The sequence below is a fragment of the Nothobranchius furzeri genome, chromosome 1, assembly GCF_043380555.1.
Source record: "Nothobranchius furzeri strain GRZ-AD chromosome 1, NfurGRZ-RIMD1, whole genome shotgun sequence".
Lineage (NCBI taxonomy): Eukaryota > Metazoa > Chordata > Actinopteri > Cyprinodontiformes > Nothobranchiidae > Nothobranchius > Nothobranchius furzeri.
Window position 1 is genome coordinate 107,404,697 of NC_091741.1, and position 24,265 is coordinate 107,428,961.

A 24,265-nucleotide genomic window follows, 5' to 3' on the forward strand; every position below is an offset into this window, starting at 1 on the left:
CCTCGTTGTCGCTCTCAGCCGCGGCGAAGCCATGTTTGTTCACACACAAGTGAAAACAAGCGGGGCACTAATATATTACTATGACTCACTCTGATTGGTTAAGGGTCAAACAAAGGCGTGTCATTCGCCTGAGGTAAGTTCCATTTTCATTCAGAGGCAGAAATTCAACAGCAGAGCTGTGAATTGTGATAAAAAGGTCTCTCAAAAATGACAGACCGTCAGATGTGTAGATCGTAAAACGGTCTAAAATCGTCATATCGCCCAGCCCTAGTTCCCCCTCTCCGTTAAGAATGAACCTAGAACACCCCCCCCCCCCCGAGGCACAGCATGGACACATTGTTTACGATCCTCCCTCCTGGTCCCCCCCCCCCCCCCCCCTCTAGTTTTCTAGTTCTTTCGTTTCTTTAGATCTGCAATTACGAGTTTTAATGTTAATAATTAGGGCCTTGGTTCTGAGACAAAGGCAATTGCTCATCCATATTTTTAATTGTGGTTCTAATTCTAGGTTCACAAAAAGTATAGCACAGAGCGTGCTTTATACTGTTGGATTCATTTACTCTTAAAGGTCAGAGTGGGCTTGTAAACAACCCACAAGAAGTTTATTTTTTAGTTTTTAACAATATTTCTTAATAAAACTACACCAGACGACATCTAAGATGTTTTCAGCCCTAAATAGGGACTAAGATCTTTTTGTGTTAGTGTACAGTGAAAGTAAATGAGTTGCACTAGTATTTCACTGCATGAATCTGCAACTGTGGATTCTAGTAAACTGAGTGCAACTGTGGACTTGTTTAACCCTAAAACAGGGAGTGCAACCCTTTTGGGTAACTTATAGTGAAAGTAATTAAACTACAATAGGGATTTGTCTTATTAATCTGCAACTGGGATTTGTAGTGTGCAGAAGTCTGCAACTGTGGACTGGTTCAACCCTAAACAGTGATTATGACCTTTTTATGTCAATTTACATTGAAATTAACTGAATGGCAGTAGGGTTTTATGTTGGGTAAGTTCATATTTCTATAATTGAACCTTTTGAGGCCTAAAAGATGCCCACTTAGGTGTTGTTAATACCTCATGAATCTCCAGGTCTCCCAACTAAGGTTGTTCATGAAAGATTATACAGAGACGCCGGTCTGCAGTCAGGGATGTTGTTTGTGGAGTTCCAGCAAGTTGATTTTACATTTCCAAAGAACCTTCTGTGCCTCTGTATTCTGGGAAGGACTTGCCTTCTCCCTCCTTGTTCAATAAACCCCTGGCAACCTGATAACCGACAGTAAATGAGCTACATTAGTATCTAACTACATTTATTTTAATCTTTAACAATTTTTCTTAAATAAAGATAAACCAGACGACTGTTATGATGTTTTTAGACCTTAAATAGAAACTAGGTTCCCTTTGATGGTAGCAAAAATACATGAGCTGCACTGGTGTTACCTGCCTTTTAGTCTTTAACAATTTTTTCTTATTAATAGAAATATATCTGATGGCAGCTAAGATGTTTTTAAACCCTAAAAAATAAAAACTAGGATCCCTTTTGGTATTAGCAACAATAAATGAGCTGCACTAGTATCTACTTGCATTTATTTTAGTTTTAAACAATTTTTCCTCTTAATAAATATAACCCAGACGACAGCTAAGATGTTTTTAAACCTTAAATAGAAACTAGGTTCCCTTTGATGTTAGCAATAGTAAATAAGCTGCACTAGTGCATAATTACATTTATTTTAGTCTTTAACAAATTCTCTTATTAATAAATGTAAACCAGATGGCAATTTAGATGGTTTTAAAACCTTAAATAGAAACTAAGATCCCTTTGGTGTTAGCAACAGTAAATGAGCTACACTAAGGTGTAACTGCTTTTATTTTAGTCTTTAACAAATTTTCTTATTAATAAATATAAACCAGACGACAGCTAAGATGCTTTTAAACTCTAAATACAAACTAGGATCCCTTTGTTGTTAGTTACAGTAAAATGATCTGCACTTGTGTTGAACTGCATGAATCTACAACTGTGAGGTTCTAGTGTTACTAATCAGGGCCTTGGTTTTGAGACAAAGGCAATCGCTGCTCATCCAACTTTTTAATAAATCTAAACCACACGACATCTAAGATGTTTCTAAACCCTGAATGGAGACTAGGATTCGTTTTGAGACCTAAAAGATGCCCACCTGGAGTTGTTTAAACTTCACTTAAATTGCCAGGTCTCCCAACTGAGGCTGTTCAAGGGACTTTTAGTTGAGACATTTGTCTGGAGTCAGTGATGCTGATTAGGGAGTTCTGGGAAATTGATGGGCAGTTTCAGGGAAATCTTTATTCTTCGGTAATACGGGAAGTTTCCGCCTTCTTGATCCTTTACTATAAAGCTCTGGACGCAGGTAGAACGTGAGGAGAGTGACGCCGGTACAGTTCTGAGACGGTTCGGACGAGGAGTCGCTTGGAGTTTTAATACGCCAGCGGTTGGCTGGAGCTTTAATCGCAGGACTACTGATTTGGGGACGGAATACGGAGCAGTTGTTTGGAGCGCTAATATTTGGCTGCAGTCATAGCGGAGTCGACCGGAGGTTGAACGTACGATTACTCACAGGTACGAAGGTTTTTCTCTTATTATCCTAGCGGATGCTTAATTTTTAGTCTCCATCTATGAAGGTCATTCTGTTTCAAAAAGCACAAACTTGTAGATCTGTTGTGTGTATTTGTACTACATGATGGGTGCTTGAAAACAGTGTGTGTGTGTGCGTGCAGTACAGTGTGAGGAGCTGTACACCAACACCCGTAAACCTGTAAAGCTAAATGTGTACCTGTAAGAAACACGCACATGCGTGTGAAATAAAATACAGTTGTGTGGGACATTTTCAACTACAAGTCTGTAAACACAAGTGTACAGATCTGTTTCTGCACACGCTCAACTCTTTTATTACAATTGCACAGCTTTCCTCTCACACATCTGATTTTTGAAACTATTTTCATGATTAATTTGTGTCAAAATGCACAAGTTTGTAAATGTGTTGTCTGAGTCCGTACAACACAGTGTGGGCTTGAAGATTGGATGTGAGTGTGTGTACCGTAAAATGTGAGCTTGAAGTTTTGAGGTGAGTGTCTGTGCATTAAAACGTGAGAAGCTGCACATCAACATGTGTGAAATTGTGAAGATAAATGGTACTTATAAGAAAAAGTAAATTGTATGTGAAACAAAAGAAACTAATATGTAAAATTTTCTTCTGCGACCCAGTAAATACAACTTCTCAAATACGTTTCTGCGCATGCTCAGTTGTTGTTTTACAAGCGCACAACTCTCCTCTCGCGAGTCTGACTTTTGAAACACTTCTGGCAGGTTGTGTGTTGCAAATTGCAGCTGTGTGTATCTCATAGACTGTACATACTGGACAAATGGATTCCATAGGCTCCAATAACACGTTTTTTGTCCATAATGGGAGGTGGCCACCACCGCCATTTTGACCGTGTCACAGGTTCCGTCCAGCCCAGACAATTCCATAAAAGGGAAGAGAGGAGGCGCTGAGGGTGGGGCTGTAAGGCTGGGATCGAGTGACGAACTAGCTACGAGTTAACCTGAAGCTAACCCTGGCTAACCCAAAGCTAAAGCGGAGGTGGGAGCCGAGCTAACGGATGTAGCCACCTAGCTTCAATTCAACCGGAGCTAACTGGAACACCCAACGACCTGACCCTCACACTGAGTTTAGGTGGAGGTTTTCTGCGCCTGTTCGTGAGAAGTACCTGTATTAAAAAAGTTTTAAATCGGTAAGTTTATAATTTATTTCCATAATGAAAACATTTTGCTTTGAGCAAGTTTTCAGTACAGTTTTTTTCGGCGCTATCACTCCTGAGTCGCACCAGCCATTAAATGTATCATGAAGAAGAGAAAATATATTTAAGTCGTATTTTGGGGGGACATTTTATTATCTTTCTTACAAAATCTGAGACCAAGCGTTTCACATTGCAACACAAGCACCGGTAACCATAACAGAATGAACAGCCAGCAGAGGAGAGGATGGCGGTGTTTCAAACCCTCCCGGCCGGCGTGGAGAGCTCATTCCTGGGCTGGAGCCGGCCCTCAGCACCCCGCCACAGGCTCTAACAGATGCTGGCGGTGTTTCATATATTTCCAAAACGTAATACTTGTTTGTATCTTGTACAGCCAAGTAGCCTTTATTCTGGACTCAGTACAATTTACCAAAAGTAAAGAGACATTATACAGATGAAGTAAGCACAAGATAACTTACTGGAAGACACAGAATTATCATCAGAACCAGAACGAGAGAGCCTGATAACAGTCATGCGAAAATAACAGTTAAAAAGTATGTATGTATAATAGAAATAAAAATATATTAGAATTAGTGTAACTCACTGTGATCCAAACAATAAATCAGCCATAGCTGATTAGTAAATATGACATGAGGTCTGGGAGTTTTTAAGTTTCATTCTTTTATTACATTTTTTTCTTAGATCTGTTAAAAGGTCACCGTGGCAGCCTGTGTGTCAACGTCAGCTACACAACGCAGCAAGTGTAAGTTCCAAATACCTGTCTTGACCACTTCATGTATGGTTTTGTACTTTAAACAATTATGACAAACCTGTTATTTTTTCTCCATAGCCATTTGGATCATTGGTGACAGCTACGTGAGGCGTGGTGCCCAGAGAGCTGCAGAGACCGTCGGACACAACCTTGGCCTCCCTGACGTCTGTGTCTCCTGGTTTGGTTGGGGCGGACCATCGACATACATAAATGTGCCGACACTTTGCGCCCTGTTTTATAAAATGTAGTGTTAAAAATAAATGTTTTTGCTCAATTACTGGAATTTCTTTGGTTAAGACAAAAGTGACGAATAATCATTTACAAGTTATTTGTACAACAGGCCCCTTTTAAATCCCAACAGTTTCTTAGCAGACAATAGAAATGTGTTCTTTATAGGGCCGGGACTTTAACGCGTTAATTACGATTAATTAATTAGAAAAAAATAACGCGTTAAAAATTTTTAACGCATTTAATCGCAGCTTGCATTTCAAGCACGGCGGAACCTTTGTCATTGCACGACTTCCTCGTAGACTGAATATCACTGACGCACACAACAATGCACAGCGCTAATGGCTACTAAACGTAATAAAAACAGAAAGAAGTTGCCTTGCTTGGACTGATGCAGGATTTAGGAAACACGTCCGCCTCTTTTCTTAACTTGGGGGGAAAAAAAACTTCCAGACAACAACGGAGTCCGTGTCGCGGACATTTTTCAGAGATCGTCTCTGCTACGGCTGCCCGCCCGGTAGCACCGTAAACTTTACAAAAGTTGCGGTAAGCTATATTTTTAACATTTACGTAACATCTGTGCAGCGCTGAAAGCACCAGACAGAATAATTCTTTGCCCTAACAGTAGTTTATGAAAGTAGTCAGACAAACGAGAGGCACCTGGCTGCCGCTGGGAGAACGCTCCGTGTTCTCGTGTCTTACAGTTGAAAACAGAAGTTTAAGTTAAAACAGAAACACTCTGAAACTTTTCTGATGATTTTCTAAACAATTCTGTCAGGGAATTCTATGTTTCTGAGACGAGTCTCTGTCTAAACATCACATGCATTATTACTATCATTAAGCAGCGAGGTGTGTTAAAGCTGTGTATCTGGGGCAGCGAGGAACGAGGAAGTTGTGATCCGGCTGAAGATCACACCAGATTCGCTGCAGCAGGCGTGAATCTGCGGGTCTGCAGCATCCCCTTATTAACGTGACAGCAGGACTTCCCATGTAAGGAAGGTCCGCTCACCTGTTCGTCAGATCATTATTTCCTCGCCATGATCTTTTATCTTCCCATCAACCTCCAGTCATTCAACTGGAACCATTTAGTGTTCCTGATCATTCTCAGAATATGCCACGCCTGCTCTGGTGTTAAAAGTTAGTACATTTAAGTCCTAGATCATATTTGTGCCTGTTCTACTGTCATTTTGAAGGATTATTATTTATGTGTTTTTACTACATTATGAGTAGAAATGCTAATAAAAACTCCCAATTATACAAACAAGTGAAACTGGAAAAATTAGAATCTGGTGCAAAGTCAAATTTATTTCAGTCATTCAACTAGACAGAGAGACTATTTAAAGGCTCAGGAACCTTCTATTTGTAATTATAAATTTTAGTTTATTTGGGTTTTGTTTCATATCACACAGTGACATTTGAATAATTAAAATGCATTTTTTTATTAAACGCTTTAGTTTACAGTAATAACCATGTCTGATGTTTGATTCTCTGTCTCAAAATTTTAATTAAAAGTTTTACTTTGAAAGCACATTTGCCTGAACGATTAAAATGCGATTAATTGAGATTAATTAATTACAAAGCCTGTAATTAATTAGATTAAAAATTTTAATGAAGTTCCAGCCCTAGTTCTTTACTAACTTTACTTGGTTTGAAAATCTTACTAAAATAAACTTGAGTGCCGTATTGCAAAACCCAATCATACTTGTTATGTAAACATTAGCTTTGTAGATATTTTTTACAGATATATATTTGTGTGCAACAAAAACCAAACTTAAATAATTTGTCATTCTTTATTGAAAAACAACAAAATACAGGTATACAGAAGTGTGGGAAAATGATAATGTGAAAGTATTGCACTATAAATGAAGTGAGATGAGATGAAGGTGGACGCCAGCGGGCTGGACGCCGGACGAGGAAACCTGGAGACGGATCGCTCAGACAGGAAGGGAAGAGCTTCCTCTTACCTTGATGGAATTAAAGTTAGCCGTCACCTGAATGCCCAACCGTACGGTCTGAGGTCAAAGGTCACAGGAAACACACCAGTCAGCAGTCATACAGATGCATAAAGATAACTGTAGCCATGGCAACCAGCTGACATGTCCCCACTTTCACCAGCACCTGGTGCCTGCCGGGTCACCTGAATTCCTGTGTGATGTCAGCACGGTCGGCCGTGACTGCGGCCATCAGAGGTGACCTCTGATCAGCTGAATGAACTCACCTTCCAGGGTGACGCCGTGTTAGAGTCGGCTTCATCCTGTAAACAAACAAACAAACAAACAAATGAGTGGTAACAAAAACACCACGTCTGGTTCTGGTGGAGGCGGAGGACAACATGCACCTTTCCAGGAGCAGAACCCAGATGTTCTTGTTGCTACAAACAGAGACGAGCAGAGTTAAACCAGGAAGTGAGAGGGACCAGCTGCTGCAGACAGGTGACGCTCACCTGAGCCTGAACCATAGGAGCCTCCTCAGCCATCAGACCTTCTGACTCCAGTTCAGATGCCACCTTGTTGATGTCCCTCAGGCGTGACTCGTTGGCCTTCAGGTCCTGCAGGACAAAAGCACCTGCTGATTACCTTGTTGCTGTCGGGTTAACAGGTCTGGTGTTAGAACGTGGTGGATAAGAATGTTCTGACGGGCCGAGGGTTCTGAACTCACCCTGCAGGACTGGGCCTGCTCCTTCAGGGCCTGGATGCTGCTGCCGTAAGCCGACAGGTCCGACATCAGGGCCTCGTGCTTCTTCAGGAGAGCCTGTGGAGCAGAACATCAGAACCTTCAGCTCGTCTGACACAAGTGGCGCTTTCTCGCAGCGATGGTCCAATCGGATCCGCCACCGTAAAACAAACCCTGCTCAGTTCCCCGCAGACGCAGCTCTGCGGGTGTTTAGTGGAAAAGCGTGAACCTTCTGCCGGCTGCCACGTGTCATGGCTGCTCTGCAGCAGGAACACACATCACAGCTTGTAAACCGTTTGAAATAAGAGCAACGGGAACACGTTTGTCATCACTTCCTGTGCGAGGCCAGCACTTCTACCCCTAACCCATGAGACGCTCAAACGAGCAACGTCTGGTAGACAACCGAAGGAAATGACAAATACAGAAACACTAATTATGAAGGACTGGAAAGAGAGCAAAGAAAAGCGATTGGAGTTTCTCAGGAAGGGACTTCCATACCTCGGCCAAGTCCTCGTCTTTCCCTTAGTCTGGACTTCCAACGATGGGCTCCTTCTCCCTCATCCAGGACTCGGCCTCATTAGCATCCGCAAAGTACTGCTGGGCCTGCAGAGAGTCCTCCAGGTCCTGCCTCCTCTGGGACGCCTTGACCTTCAGCATGTCCCAACGTCCATGAAGCTCCCACAGTTTAGTCTTCACTTCCTCACCAGCGAAGTGACCTGGACCCAAAAAAAGTGAGCCAGAACCTGCAGACACCTCAGAAACATGTCAGGACCAGACCTGCTCTACCTTCCTCCACCATGGTCTCTCCTTTCTGGGTGACAGTCTTGATGCAAGGTTCATGACCTGTGATCTCAGCCTGCAGAGCCTGGTGCTTCTTCAGCAGGTTCTGGACACCAATCAGGTCCTTCCCTGAGGACACATGTTAAGAGTTCAGCATTATGCAGTAGACAGACCAGTTTAACCCAGCGGTTTCTTTCTTCTACAATCTGCTCTTTAACTGTATTATTTCCTGCTATTTCAGCTGTTAACTTTATTTTTTCTCTAAGTGTTTTTCTCCCCAGAAGAAGCTACAATGGTGTTCTGCTGAGCTGTGGTGGCCTCATGGAGGGGGCCATCGGCTAGCACACTGCTGCTAACCACTTAAACATTCTCCCTCTCCTGATAATAACATTTTACTTTCTTTGATGTTGGATGTGCTACTACTAGTTTACCCGCTTAATTATAGATTCACTAGGATAAATACAATAAAGTTATCTCTCGCCAAATAGAATATTTACTAAGAAATCACAATGTAATGTGTGTGTGTGTGTGTGTGTGTGTGTGTGTGTGTGTGTGTGTGTGTGTGTGTGTGTGTGTAAAAGCCATGTGTAGTGTTTATTTATAAAGCATATGTTGTTGGATTTTATCCAGAATCGAGACTTTGAAAATATATATTTTAATTACAGTTTGATTTATTTGACATCTGTATAATGTTTATTATTTTGTTTTTTCCCCCTAAATACCTAACGTTTTAGTTAACATGAATATTAGTCATTCATCCCAAAACATAGTTACACATTTTAAATTTTAATAGGGGAAGACTGCAGGAGGGAGCGGTAAAATACAGGGGGTCCCCTGCAAAAACTAAATTTACGAGTCTGATGAAACTTGCTGGTGTTCCCGCTGCTTCTTCAGTAAACAGCGCCAACAAAAACAAAGAAACTTGGGATCTTGTCGGCGTGGCGGTGGGATTTAAGGGAAACGCTGTATGCCCTATAGACTTCTCAACGAGCTGCAGTATTTCTCCGGTCAGATCTGTCTCCCGAGTTCGAGAGCTCCACGAGCGGTCAGCCCGCAGCAGCGAGGCGCCGCATCGGTCAGGCTGCCCGGCCTGACCGCTGGGGATTACCGGATGAAAGAATGGAGCACAGGTGTCCCTCCAAGCGGCGCGCTCCGTCGTATTTCAACCCATTTTTATCTTAAATGCACTGGGTTTTACCCTTTTACCCATTAAAATATGCCCTATTAATTATTTTACCGTATTTTACATTTAAATTTCATGGTTAAACAGTACATGCTACGTGCTAAACTGATAGTTAGCTAGCTACTTCGGTAAACTCAGCTAGGTGGCAGTGACATAAAATACAAATATAGACTTTAACTTACCGAAAAAAATGAAGTGGAGACTCCTTGGACGCTCTATTAGTGCAATTAATACCACAGCAAGTCATTTTGTCCAACAATTGCACCAATAATATCCAAAACAGAATTCACAAGCACAGAGACTCAAAATCCCCTCAGTTTCCAGGAGAGACCGAGGCTGTACTGAGGCCTTTCCACGGAGCTAGCTATGTGGTCACGTGGGTCTGAGGCGGCGGTCACGTGTGTCGGATGCTCATTAATTATACAGAATTTTAGGCTTTCAATACACTTAAACAGAAGAGTGAGAAAAAATTCACCCCCTTCAGAGTTGTCATGAGTATAAACTAGATAATTTAGACAAAAAACAATTTTTGGAACCAGGCTGTAAACATGTTTATTTCTGCTGTGAAAATGGCATTTTTAACATGGGAGTCAATGAGGATATGCTCGCTTCTGGTACCAGCCCCCAGCGGATGAGGGTGGAACTGCAATTTTTCTTACTTCCGGGATGGAACCATTTTTAGAGCGGCATTGTGGGGGCTTGGTGTATCTGCAGAGGCGAGTGGAGCAGGGGATGAGGGCGAGGGTGGGGGCAGAAGGAGGAGCCACAGAGGGAGGGTTGTCATTGGTCGGCTCTGGTTTCCAGGACAACAGGCTCAACCAATCAGAGTGAGAGTTGCGTTTTTCCCTCGGTTTTCAGTCCGCTGCCGTCTGCAGTTCGCGATGGCAGAACGAGCTGGGGTAAGTACATTTCAACTTATTTTAGTCATTTCCTCGTCTTTTTATTTAAACAAGGTGACACACTAACTTAGTCATGCTATTTATACCATTATTAAGGCCTTATTATAAGATATTTGTACAACTATGTAGTCTAGCTAAAGTTTATATGAGCTGCTTTGCTAAGTTAGCAGAAACAAGAACGCCACTGCTAACACTGTAGTCTTGCATTAAGGCCACTGTGCTTGGGTATAATCCCAGGGGTGTTTCTCAATGTCAAGGCTTAGAGGACACTGTCCTTCCTTGGTCAAAGAAAACAGTTAAATGGAACTGACTTGCATCACGTGACCAGGGCACGGGCCTAAAATCTGAGCCCGTGTCTGGCCCGGCCCGAGAGGGTGGAGCCCCAGCCCGACCTGGTCCGAAAAGGTTTTCAGGATTCTCTGGCCCGACCTGAGCCCGACTTTTTTCTAACCTTTCATAATGTTTTAGCGTGATAGAATGCTCAGCATTCTAATTATCTGTGGGAAGCGTTCTGCAGTTAAAAAAAAAGAAAGAAAGAAAGAAAGAAAGAAAGAAAGAAAGAAAAACAGCAACAATGCAGCTGTTTTTTCTAACAGAGCGTATTTTTCGAGCGGCAGATGAAATTTACGAACACTATATTAAATGGATGCATTTGTAAATTTAATCTGCTCTGAAAATTAGAAAATTAGAATGCTGCTTTTTTTCTAACTGCAGAGCGCATTTTCAGAGCGGCAGATTAAATAAACACCCCCAATTAATATAGCGTTTGTAAATTTTATCTGCCGCTCTGAAAATGCGCTCTCTAGTTAGAAAAAAACCCAGCAATGAATGCTGTATTTTTTTTAACTGCAGAGCGAATTTATCCACAGAAAAATAGAATGCTGCTGTTTTCATGAGAATAAACGAATGGTTTCTGACATCAAAGTGGACATAAAATGGCATATTAGAATAGGGGCACATGTTTCAATCAGCAGTTTGAGAATTTGTTCATATAGGCCCATTTATAAACCACACAGACCTTAACTGAGCTAACGGGTGCTGGTGCGTGAGAAGCAGGCAGGTGCTGCTGCGTTTAAGTGTTTCAGTTTTTTTTTTATGAATTCGATTAAAAATAAAGGCGCCCGGCCCGTGTCCGAGGTAATTACAGTCGTTGGCCCGAAGACCGGCCCTCGGGCCGGGCTGACTCCAGGGCTGGGCTTCAGTATAGGGCTCTAACAGAGATTAACGATAGATAAAATCACTGTTGGAAAATGTCTCCCACCCCATGCTGTTGCAGACGCTGTTCCCCACAAATTCACTTATTTGTTTGCATTCTTGCTGCTTCAGTGAATTTCACTTTTATTTTACTAACGCTAATTCACCTCATTTGCATTATTCATAGAACATTTAGAGTTTTTCAAAGCACCAAAATGTCCACTGAGGGACAATGAAGTACTTAGAAAATGCTGATAAGTGTCTGACACCTCGGATATCAGCCCAGGCTGCTGACACTCTGAACAATCAGATCTCCTGGCAACTCGGCTCCTCCACCATTACCACATCAAAGCTCTCAGCCTCTCCTCTGCTGTCCACCACAGATTTCACACCTTCCACCACAGACAGAAACATCTTCTGTTTGTGTCCTAAACAAGCCTATAGAGCTCCGGGAGTTAACGTCACTTCTCCCGGCATGCAACAGTTCAAATCGAAACGGCGCCATATTGGCATGCAGAAGCCGGCAGCTGGACTATTTGTTATTGTCAGAAAACTCAATCAAACGGGAAATATGGTAGATTCCTGTTGTGCCCCAGGATGCAGAACAGACGCGGACGACATAAGGAATGAGCCATCTACAGGATTCTCCAAGATCCGGAGCGCCGCAAACGTTGGATCATTTTAATAAAACGCACTAGTGACCGGGCGAAAATGAAGCTGTGGGATCCCGAGAGTAAAGGTTTTCGCTTATGCAGCGACCACTTCATATCAGGTACTTAAACCAACGTTTCCTCAACTGTGTGTGGTATTTATTTTAAATGCTTTTATTACGATTCTTAGTGGGCTTCCTAAACTTATTTTGGCGTGGCTTTTTCTGTCTTATTACTCATAGCAGCAAGTAAACATCACGTAAAACGTTGCCTCATGAGTTCTGCGTGCTGCCGTTTCCGTGTTTTATGATCACAGCAATTAACCGGCTAAGCTGTATTTAATTTTTAAGCAATGGTTGATCAATTGTCAGATCACACATAAAAAGCACTTTGGATTGCTGTTATCTGTCTCACCGAGACTTCTTACGTGTAAATCTGTTATTTTTCCGTCCATCCATCCATTTTCATCCGCGTATCCGGAGTCGGGTTGCGGGGGCAGTAGCGTGACTTCCCTCTCCCCAGCCGCCGGAGCCAGCTCCTCCGGGTAAATTCCAAGGGGTTCCCCGGTCAGGTCCGGTGTTGTGCCGGTAAGAAGTCCGCTCTGACAGCTTCTGGTGTCGGAGCGGGCAGTAGAGTCAAGCGTCCCAGACCTTCTCCCCAGCTCCTCCGGCCGGGGGAATCCCAAGGGGTTCCCCGGACAGGTCCGGTGCTGTGCCGGTAAGAAGTCTGCTCCGACAGCTTCTGGCGTTTTAAAAAAGTATCCCAGGGGCACGGTAAGGGTCGGAGATGTTTAGTCTATTTAATTTCTGACTATATAAAACGATTTCTTCTGTTTTAAAGTGTGAAGTAAACTCAGATGAAGTAAAATCCAAGCGGATCCCGTTCATGTTCATGGTTACATCCGTGTTTGTTTACCTTTTTTGCATGCCAAAATGGCGTCCACTAACTGAGAGTCACGTGGGGTCCGGAGCTCTATTGACTCAGTGATAAATTATAAACTACACATATCAAACAAGCTCACCAAAATAACGTACTATAGATAGCAACTCTGTACTGCTTATAATATAAAATTAATGCAAACATTATATAATTAATTAATTTTATATCTGTAAGTCAATTCTATGTAAAGTTTATCTGCGTAAACCTGAACAGGCCCAACCCGGTCTACTGCTCTGCCTCCCTCTGCAGCCTCATGTCCTCCCTGATCAGCTCCAGAAGCTGGTCATCGCTGGCACCTTCCCCTGGATGCCCATTTTCTCCAGAATAGTCTTAACAAACATGTAAGAAAAAAAAACAGGAAGAGAAAAGAGGACAACGGGTTATTCCTTTCATGGTTTCGCAGAAAAAAATAAACTCAAGTTTTTAAAATATGAGATGTTATTGTACCTCCATGCCACAGCCGCCGAATACCTTGCTCCAGTGATCATGTGGTCCATCTCCGCCCTAAGCTTAATAAATTCCCTGGTTTACTCTTTTGTCCCTAAAATACAAACTCCTATTAAAATCAGGGGGAAAACGTAGCGGGAGAAGTACAACACAGAGCGGCCGAACATACGAGCCGAGACCTCAATACAAGCACTTTCAATGTAACATTTCTAACTAAAATAACGTTCATGTATCACAAAAAGCCCTTAACCTAACAGTTTTCAAGTTTATACTGACATTTATATGCGCAATCCTCTCCGACAGCTCCTGCTTCACTGTCCGCCATTGTTTTTAAGTTTTTCTGCTAGCCGGCCCGCAAGGCATCTTGGGAAATGCTACCCATTGAAGGATACGCCGGACCCGTCCTTCATTCAGGCGAAAAGAAGGCCGGATTCGTCGACCGCATTTGAAGGAGTCTTCTAATTGGGACAGGCCTAGTCGCGGCGCTGTGACGTAACCGGCCGACGAATCCGTCCGACGTAGGATGCAGACCCTGAATTGAGACACAGCCAAGGACAACACGGTGAAGCTAGCCATGCTAGGCAGAGCTAATGTTGCCATGCAGCTCGACGAGGGAAACGGAAGAAACGGAGGACGTTTGGACAGGGAGAACAACAGCAGCTGGGTGCAGAGGTAAGCTGTACATTACATTTCTGTGAGCAAGACAATCAGAATCAGAAATCCTTGGTTGTCCCACAAACAGGGACATTTGTTTAATAACATGTACATTGTTTAATGTGCAATAACTGTAAAAACTCATTTCAACACACTAGGGCTGTCGCGGTTGAGGAATTCCCAAGCGGTGATTCAGGGTGGCTTAATATTGCGGTGTGCGATATTATTGCAGCCCTTTTTTATTGCAGTACTATCTAAACATAATGTTTACACATTTAAAAAAGGTTAAAAATTGCCGTGCCTTCTTTAATAACACTTTACTGAATGCAGATCAAAGGGCAGTAACAACCGCAGTAACGTTTGTTTCTCTGACAGTCAGAGTCCGACTGAACTTAAAAACAACAAAATTCAGGAGGTTAAACTTTTAAATGCAAATTTGGCTGCAGCATCTAACAAATAAGAAACAAGTCCCCATTTTGTTTAGTTGTTTAAAATCAAGCATAAAAAATTACATGTACCGGGCGCACTATCATTTCACTTTCACACACACGAATGACGGTGATTTATAGCTCGGTCACGTCCTTGTTACCTACAAGGAAAACCAGCATGTTAACCATATACGGTTTGAGAGAGGATCTGAGAGGGGTGGCAACATTTCCAGCAACACTGAAAACCCTCTCAGATGGTGCGCTCGTTGCACTTACGCACACGTACCTGCGTACGACTGGCGAGCAAAGGGAATCTCTCCCGGTTGTTGCTCCACCATGTCAGGGGGGTTTCTTTAGGGTGGATGCATTCCTCCTGCAGGTAGCGAGTGAGCTCCAGCTCGGCTCAAACTCTCTTCGGGGCGGTTGCAGAAGCAGTGCTTGTCCGGGACTTCAGCAGGTCTCCGAGCATTTATTTATTTATTTATTTTTGCCGCTGGTGGCAGCTCTGTCTCGGCCAAGGACTCTGGCTGTGCAGCAGCTGACGTACTGAAAACCAAAGTGCTCCCAAAGGAGCGAAGTAACGTTTCGTTTTGATACCAGTGCAGCCATCCTTCTCAACATGCATCATTGAGTTGAACCAAGTTCAGTAATCGCGGTGGCCCATGATGCAGCGCGGTGGGCTTCTTCATATTGCGATATTTCATTTTTGCGGTTACCGCGACAGCCCTACAACACACACACTTATCATACATATTTAACCATGTAAATGTGTATTTCATGTAAATTTGTACATACATCAATCTGATTCCATTTTACTTGTTACACTTCTGCTGCAGCAAACACATTTCCCAGCTTTTGGGACAATAAAACATTTCTGATTCTCAATTAGATGTTTTTACATTTGAAGTAAAAACATCTCATTGAGAATCTGAAATGTTTTATTTCCCCAAAAACTGGGAAATATGACATTTGTAAGAGGATACTGATGACATTATTTCCTATGAAAGTGTTTCCTATGTACTTATCTGTTGTTTTTTATTTATCATATGACAGGTTTGTGACACCATCCTGAGCCATACAAAAGAGCGATTCTCTTTTACCAAGCACCTCGTTACTGCCACTCTGCTACAAAGTGACTTGTTTGTGAAACACACAGCGCAGTTCCCAGATGCACCACTGGCGACCGCTGTAGAGGCCTACCCCATGCTGAACAATGCTAAGCTCAGAACAGAGCTATTCCTCATCTATGAGAACCATGAGTTCAGGGCTTGCATTGGTGCACTGACTCTCTTCCAGTTTTTCATGGAGAACAATATTCAAAGCACGTTCACAGAGACTGTCACTCTTTTGAAGATTCTTGTCACCACACCCATGACCACAGCTGAATCAGAAAGGTGCTTTTCTACTTTAAAGAGGATTAAGACTTCCCTGAGGAACACCATGACACAGGATGGGCTGAATGCTCTTGCCATTCTCTCCATGGAAAAAAAGCTTGTCACAAACATTCCTGACTTCAATAAAAAGCTAATCGAGAGCTTTGCCACTCAGAAGGACAGAAGGGCAAAATTTCTGTACAAATGAGGTATCACACACACACAAATGCATCCACTTGATCTTTGTATAAAGTTGACCTTGGCACAACACTCCAGAAATATTTAACTGTAAATTTCTGGCATTTTGTCTAAGTAGTGTTTACTACCATTTCTGTAACAGTGACCTGCTCATAATTTTTCGTGTTCACTCAAATGTTGAAATTAAACAAAAATGTTTTTGTTACTTGCCTCTTGCATTGCCCATTTACCATTTATGGTCATGTTATTTTATGTGCAATTTAATGCAGTATTTTTCAACCTTGGTCTGCAGGGCAGTGTGCCAATAGTCAGACACACCTGGATTAATCAGTTTGTCCAATTATGTAAGACAGGAAATAAAAGAGCTGTGCTTAATTCAGGAAATAGTGGAGTTGTGCACAAAGCTCAGAAAGCACAAGTTTGTTTAAAAATAGAAAATAGCACAGCCCCACCAAAAATATTTTTCACCAGCCGCCACTGCTATCTATCTATCTGTCTGTCTGTCTGTCTGTCTGTCCGTCCGTCCGTCCGTCCGTCATCTATCTATCATCTCTCTTATCTTATCTATCGTATCCATCTATATTAATTCATGCACTTAAATATTAATGTTCTGATTTTATTGATAAACTTGTTCTGTAATAGTTCCTTTACTATTGTGATCAAAAATATTCAATCTCTATTCTAAGGCTGCTCTGTAAATAGTTTTCAAATAAACAATACACATAGCAACTTCTGATCATTCCATATCAATTTCAGACTTAAAATAATGTATTGATGTTAACCACACCCACTTCTGGGTTAGGCCCCACCCACTCAGAGTACAGATGCAGCTAATTTAGATGGTTGAACAGATACAGACACAGATATAGATAGTGGTGTACTCGCTCATCCCTAGTACGAACCACCCATTTGGGAAACAGTTTTTTCCCTAGAGCTGTAAATTTTTTTAAGTCGTATACTTCTTCTAAACCATCAGTCACAGATAACACCTTCAGTGATGCTCTGTTACCTTAGAAGCTTGCTGCAGATTTCCTAGTGGCTTCAATATTCACACAGCTTAGCATCAGGTAATGGGAATATTATCTAAATGTATAATCACACAAATGCATACAATCAGCGTGTGTTTAAAAGGTAACATTTACACATCGTCTTATTTATCTGCAGCACTGTTTTCCTTTCTTCTTCCATAATGGAGCATCGCTCGCCGCTGAATTCTTCATCTCCCTACTCTCTCTGCGTGCTCTAGCAGCCTCGACGTGATACCTGTAATTAGATCACTCATCAATAGTATTCTTGTGAAGCAGGTAATGAGCACAGCTACCTTTTCTCCCTTTAAAGCTTCTTTCCGGAGTATTTCTCTTATCTGATGGCACCATCTAGTGGCTGATAAACACATCACACACAAAAAATCTGTCGCTCTGTTTTTTAAAATTGCGACTTCATGTTTCTGTTTATAAATGTGCTTCTGTAGCCGACAAACAGAGCTAAAACATGTTGTTTTATGAGTATTATTCTCATGTCATGTTGTATTCTCATATATTTATATTTTAGAGACTTAGTTGTCCATGAAAAGTTCATCAACTCTGCATCAGCTGAGGTACTTCCTTAAATATGAAGCAAGTAAGCACGCTATTGGTTAGTTCTGTTCGGCGCTCAGTTTCCTATTGCACGGAGCTCTGCGGGGTGGGGTACGTGCTTAGCAGAAGAAAAAGATTTATTGCTTACATTATATCACAGTACATGATGAGATGATCACTTTTACGGATTTCTGACAAATCATACATCATTTCTGAAAGGAGAAACTCCGGAAAGCAGCTTTAAGCTTAGCTTTGTGGCGTTGTTATTTCGGCATTTAATAAACACGTCACACTGTCCCAGGCAGTTTCGTTAGGCTCACCTCTAAAAGGTTGCTGAGAGCTGTGCGAACGCTATCTGAAAAGGTTCCCCAAGGAAGAGTAGTTCTAAGAACTAAATTCTCGCTTACGCAAAATAACATGAGGTTTTTGTCAGACTCAAAACCAGAAAATGGCTGCAGGTAGTGAAGCACCAGGCAGAAAACTTTGAAGATACCAGTGATCCCCCTCCCATCCCCACAGCCAATCAGCGGTCACAGTCGCGGCAAAGACCTGACTCAGCCTTGTCACAAACCTCAGCAGAGCAGGGACTAGAAATTGGGGAAAAGGGAGAGGGAAAATTCCAAACCATGTTCTTTGAAAAGGCTGAGCTGCAATGGTCCAAGTTACTCTGATTAGTGAGGTATGCATTTATAACTAGGGATGTCTCGATACTACTTTTTCACTTCCGATACGATACCGATATTTCAGCCTTCACAGTATTGACAGTACCAATATCAATCTGATATATCAGTACAAATCATACATACTTTTACCTATTTGATAGTGTGGTATGTATAAAAGGCCTGATCAAGTGATATTAGTCGAACAGAAAACAAAAGCCAGCAACAGTAAGTGTAAAAAGCAATAGTTGAGTTTTGTATCTATTCACTTTTATCTGGTTTGTTGTGGTTTTTATTGTTTGTATCTTGTTTTATTTTTACCTGGTCTCCTATTGTTCACTCTCATCCTTTTATTTATGGGTTTTATCATATACTTTGTTTTTAATGCCATACTTAGGTTGCGTGAGCAACAGTAAAGGTGCTATATAAATAAAGTTAACCTTGACCTTTGGTGTCGGATCGTGCATTCAAATTGTCCTTGGAACTCAAAATTTATGAGCAGGAAATGACGTAATGGGTTTGTTTTACATTCCAGCTTCCAACTCAGAAGAAATGGATGCCACCGGTGTTGTTGAGCACTAAACCAAAAGAATTATTCAATCAAGTATTTTCCACATCTAAATACATAACCCTAACCCTATGACACAGTTGCCACATACAACAGGAAAAACATTACAAATCAAATGTAAAAATATAAACGCCAAGAAAAGTAAAAACCATAAACACCGGTCAATTTTGGTGTCAGTGTTAAATGCTTCAACAATGTAATTATTGAGAACAACAATAAACAACTTTGCTGTTGAATAACAAAAAGAAAACTGACCATATAAATGAGTAAAAAATAAAGATGATACTTCCTGGTAGCACTAGGCGCAGCCATCTTTAAATTTGGTATCTCGGGTTCCTCTGAAACCTATGAGCTTGCAGCTGGGAATTCTGAGTTCAATGCATCATTTCCGGCTAACTTATCTAGGAAAAACGAGTTCCGAGGACAACTGGAAGGCACCAAGTCTCCTGCTACAGGTCTCCTTTCCTATCTTCCAGCTAAACAGCTGAGCAGGCTGGGTATAGGACCCTAGTAGGGCTGGGCGATATGGCAAAAATAGAATATCACGATTTTTCCAATATTTTATCACGATTTCGATTTTATCACGATTTTTTATCCATGAATAGCATAACTTCAATTGCGTATTAAAGAAGAGAAACATTGAATAAACAAACATTTATTCATATTAGGGATAATCAACACAGTGCTAACACACTTATATTTTAAACTCACACCAGAGATGATAAAAGCCCTGAGAGAAACAATTACAAAAATCAGTTTTTCTCGTTTTTCAAGTAACTTAACATAAATTAAAATCGTAAACATATTTCAGGTGCAAACATGTCAATTGCAAACGTATTGTGCAAACATTAACTTGTTCAAAATACTATGTAGCTCCCAGTTGCTCATGTAGTGGATAGTTAAGCTCAAATAAGGCTTTGATGTGCGGCTGAACCAGAGATCGCTTGTGGTAGCAAAAAACTGCGCATTCTGAATATTTTCTGCAACTCTCACTTTGCATTCAGCGTACATGCTTGGAATGGCGGTGTTCGAAAAATACTTGCGGCTGGAAAACTCGTAGCCCGGATCCAATGTTTTTATCATTTTCTTGAATCCCGCTCCTACTGTTCGCACGGGACACAAATCTTTAACCAAGTGGTACGTCACTGCATTGGTCACACTGTTCCATCGTCTGCTGTCTCTGTCGTAAGGAGGGTTTTGTGAGTGTTTCTGTTAGCGTTTGCTGCCTGGAAGAAGCACTAGCCGCTGCCGCTGCAGCCGCAGGCTTTTTAGCTTTAGCTGCCAGCTGGCTCTCATTGTATTGTTTGGGATGCCTTCTTTTCAAGTGATTAAACAAGTTCGTGGTGTTGCCATCACTTGCCTTGACGCTCTCCTTGCAAACTTTGCAAATGACGTTTCGCTGCTCTTTGTCATTGGTGAAAAACCAAACCAGTTCCATATAATGGATATGGATGGGTACCTTTGACATTTGAATCGATCCAGTACTAATTCCCGGTACCTACGAATTGATACCGGCACTTAACGGTACCAATTTTCGATACTTTTGAGTGTTTCATATTTTAATTCTCTTTTATAATTAAATATATATATATTTTCTCAATATATAACAATATTTGATAAATATCACGATAAATAACATTCAACTGTTTGTATTTTAACATGGTCCTTGTAGTTTTATAAGCTGATAATTAAACTGAAGCAAACATCTTTACTGTGAACTAAATTTACTGTGTATCTTCATTCCTTTGGCCGTCTTTGTTCATTTGATTTTTCCTACTGGGAAGTTAGAATTTCCAAGGAGAAAGCGAACGCACCATTAGCTGATAACAACGGTGGCATAGGAAGCTAACATATCAAGGTAACGTTATCTTAAACATTTTATTTACCTACCGGAGCAGATTAAGATGAGGATGTCTCACACTTATATCGTTGTCTGTCGCTAGTTTCATCACCCAGTTACCCATCACATTTAGTGAAGTGGACCCAAGCGTTAGCGTGCGTTCTTTCTACCATGCTGCTCTGTTTACAACTGGCTCGCAGGGACTGACGACATAACGCTCTTGCGTATGCGCAGCTTTCTTTGCAAGTTCTCGTTATGAAGGACGGGTACCGAAACGAGGCACCGTTTGAAATGACGTGAATCAGTGCTTGGTCAGTACTATAGAAAAGGCGTTCCTCTTCGGAACGAAAACCTCGTTGTCGCTCTCAGCCGCGGCCGAAGCCATGTTTGTTCACACACAGGTGAAAACAAGCGGGGCACTAATTTATTACTATGACTCACTCTGATTGGTTAAGGGTCAAACAAAGGCGTGTCATTCGCCTGGGGTAAGTTCCCTTTTCATTCAAAGGCAGAAATTCAACAGCAGAGCTGTGAATCGTGATAAAAAGGTCTCTCAAAAATGACAGACTGTCAGATGTGTAGATCGTAAAACGATCTAAAATCATCATATCGCCCAGCCCTAGACCCTAGTAGAAAACGTTCTGGTCTATGGTGAGGAAAGTGGCATTATCCTCAACACAGACAAAACTAAATAATTAATCATGCACCTAAGGAAGAATCCCCACCCCCCACCCCCCAGCAGCCTCTCAGAGGGACAGTGGTGGAGAGCAGGGGCGTAGCACCAAATTCTGGGCCCTAGGTACAAGTCTTCCAGGTGGGCCCCCATGCTCAATTACTCAATATCTCTCTTACACATTTTTTGTCATGCTATAAGACAAGATAATAAATATGATCTTAGTTTAACCTCTATATTGAGCAAATACAAATGCCAGCATAATAAAAGTGAAATGCCCAGACTTCACATATAATTATTTTTCTTTGCCAACAATGTGTTCAAACAAAAATCCTGGAATTTATTTTCCAGTAAATGCCCACTGACGGGTCTTCATGTTAGCAAAATCACTTATGAGATCTTTAAAGTCCAATCCTTTGGCTAATTGGCTTTCAATAGAAAGAAGAGCTAGGCTGTTCAGTCTATCCTGGGACATTGTTGATCTCAAATAATTTTTCACCAGTTTCAGTTTGCTAAAAGCCCGTTCACCCCCAGCAACAGTCACAGGTAGTGTGCAAAATATCCTCAGTCCAATACAAACTTCTCCAAAAATGCTCTGTAATTGCATCCTGTATAGCATTAAGCAGCTCAAGAGGAGACCGAATGTGTGGGAATGTGGCACCATATATTGTTCTCAGGTGTAGCATCTCATTCCCAAATTCAGCTGTGAGATCCTTGTAATATTTTCTCATCAGTGCCTGGCATGATATCTTCATCTGCTCTTCAGTTATGTCTGTCATGGTTCATGATGGTAAGCTTTGCTAATACTGATATATATTGATATATTAAATACATATGACACAAAATAAACCAGGTTCTCTCTGTGAATGTAATGTACTCTAAATTTCATAATCGCTGCATTATCAGCCAAATTATAAGTTTGTCCTTTTTCAAGATCAAATATAAAGAAATTTAAAATAGGCTTAAAACATCTAACCAAGTCAATAACAATCCTCTAACACCAGTGTCATCATGCTATATGAAAAACAGTGGCAGCTTCTCATTCCTGAGATTACCACGAATCCATCGATACCAAGTTTGTCCTGGTCCATGACTGGGAAGGAGCTGAAATATCCACACAGAGTGAACCTGTTTTTACTGCGAGGTCCGCGAATTAATTGGCGGCGGCCGCCCGCGATAATAATTCTGGTTAATATATATATATTAATTAGTGTTTTCACTGATAACACTAATTAATTTATATTTGATCTTGATGGTGAAACTAAAGGCGTTTAACACTGAACACCTAACATGAATGCAGCTTCTGAGAGCTAGCTAATATCAGCTAAAACTGTGTTCTGCTGCTCACCATCCTTCTACTTGCTTCTGTTCAATTAACCTTTTCTCCTTCTCCTTCTTTTGTTTTCTTTTCTGGAAGCCAGATTTCCCTTTCTTGGGAAAGGACATGACTGACTCTCCTGCCTCCAGCTCTGGCTGTCGGCATCTGCGATGTCTCATTAGCTGTACATGCGGCCGTGCAGCCCCTGGCCGCGGGTGTGGACTAAACCACTTTGCACATTTTTAAGGGGTGATAGATGCCTCAGAGATTATTCAGTTATTATTTTTAAGGCGAAATTCTGTTTCTTAACCTCTTTATCCAGGTAAAGGGAAGTTTATTAAGACAATAAGTAGGTTGGGGGAAAAAAACAAGAACAATAAAACATTTTTATTCAAAGCTGTCTCAGGGCCCCTCCCTGCAGTGGGCCCTGGGTAAACGGTACCCTCCCCCCCCCAGTCCGACGCCCCTGGTGGAGAGGACCAACAACCACAGATTCTTGGGACTACAGGTTACATCAGATCTGAGCTGGACTCTCAACATGACAGAAACAGTGAAAAAACTTTAGCAAAAGCTGTATTTCATTAGGTTGCTCTGGAAAGCCGGCATGAACCATCATCACCCTCTCACTCAGGCCTATAGAGGACTGATTGAGAATATCCTCACTGCAGGCATTACTGTGTGGTACGGAAATACCACACAAACAGAGATGAAAGCTTTGGAAAGAGTCATAAAGTATGCAGAGAGGATCATAGGAACAAAACTTCCTTCAATGGACTGTGTGTACACACAACACTGCCAAAAAAGAGGAGAGAATTATTAAGGATTCACATCCCCCAGCTCACTGTCTGCTTCGACACAAAAACTGCAGATACAACCTTAGACACAACAGACCAGATAGTATCATCACACAGAACAAGATTTTTCAACATTTTGTCCCCTGCAACTGCAGACTGATGGCAAAACACAAACATTGAAATACTTATACAACAAAATCAGACTGATGGCACACAATGCCATGGTACTGATGCCAATGGTACTAATGGTACACACCCTGTACATTTAAAATTACACTGCTCTGCTGTACCTTATTTAGAAGAAGAAGAAAAGATCTTTTCTATAGCACCTCTCAATATAGAAATCACGAGGCGCTTCACAAAAGCAAAAAATGTAAAAATATAAAAAGAATTAAGAAAAATGGTTAAAAATATATTTCAAATGAGCAAAAAATAGACAATTGTGATTTAAAAATTGTTAAGAGCGAGAGTGAATAGGAAAGAGGGAAATCAGTGGATCCTGAGGAAGGTGGAATAGGTGGGGAGAGGAGAACAACGAGAGAGTGGTGAAGAAGGTCATACAAAAGCCGGCTTGAACAAGTGAGTCTTCAGCTGCTTTTTAAAGGAGACCACTGAGTCCACTGATCTCAGGCTCAGGGGGAGAGAGTTACAGAGTCTGG

General features: G+C 41.6%; 2 protein-coding genes across 4 annotated transcripts in view; one reads left to right on the forward strand and one right to left on the reverse strand.

Moving 5' to 3' along the window:
- The window catches only part of dnd1 (DND microRNA-mediated repression inhibitor 1), a 66,730-nt gene that overhangs the window by 7,404 nt on the left and 35,061 nt on the right, over positions 1 to 24,265 (forward strand). The window lies entirely within an intron of this gene.
- Positions 6,536 to 7,973, reverse strand: LOC129162786 (spectrin alpha chain, non-erythrocytic 1-like). 3 transcript variants are annotated; one of them, XM_070552933.1, is made up of 6 exons: positions 7,931 to 7,973; positions 7,418 to 7,510; positions 7,203 to 7,307; positions 7,098 to 7,130; positions 6,978 to 7,013; positions 6,536 to 6,771 (listed from the first exon to the last, which is right to left on the reverse strand). In XM_070552933.1, exons 2-6 carry the CDS (start codon positions 7,481 to 7,483, stop codon positions 6,694 to 6,696), a joined length of 318 nt encoding a protein of 105 aa, XP_070409034.1. In that variant the 5' UTR covers positions 7,484 to 7,510; positions 7,931 to 7,973; the 3' UTR covers positions 6,536 to 6,693. The 3 variants fall into 3 exon arrangements, with proteins under 3 accessions (XP_070409034.1, XP_070409035.1, XP_070409033.1); XM_070552934.1 differs by lacking the exon at positions 7,098 to 7,130; XM_070552932.1 differs by having other exon boundaries at positions 6,978 to 7,130.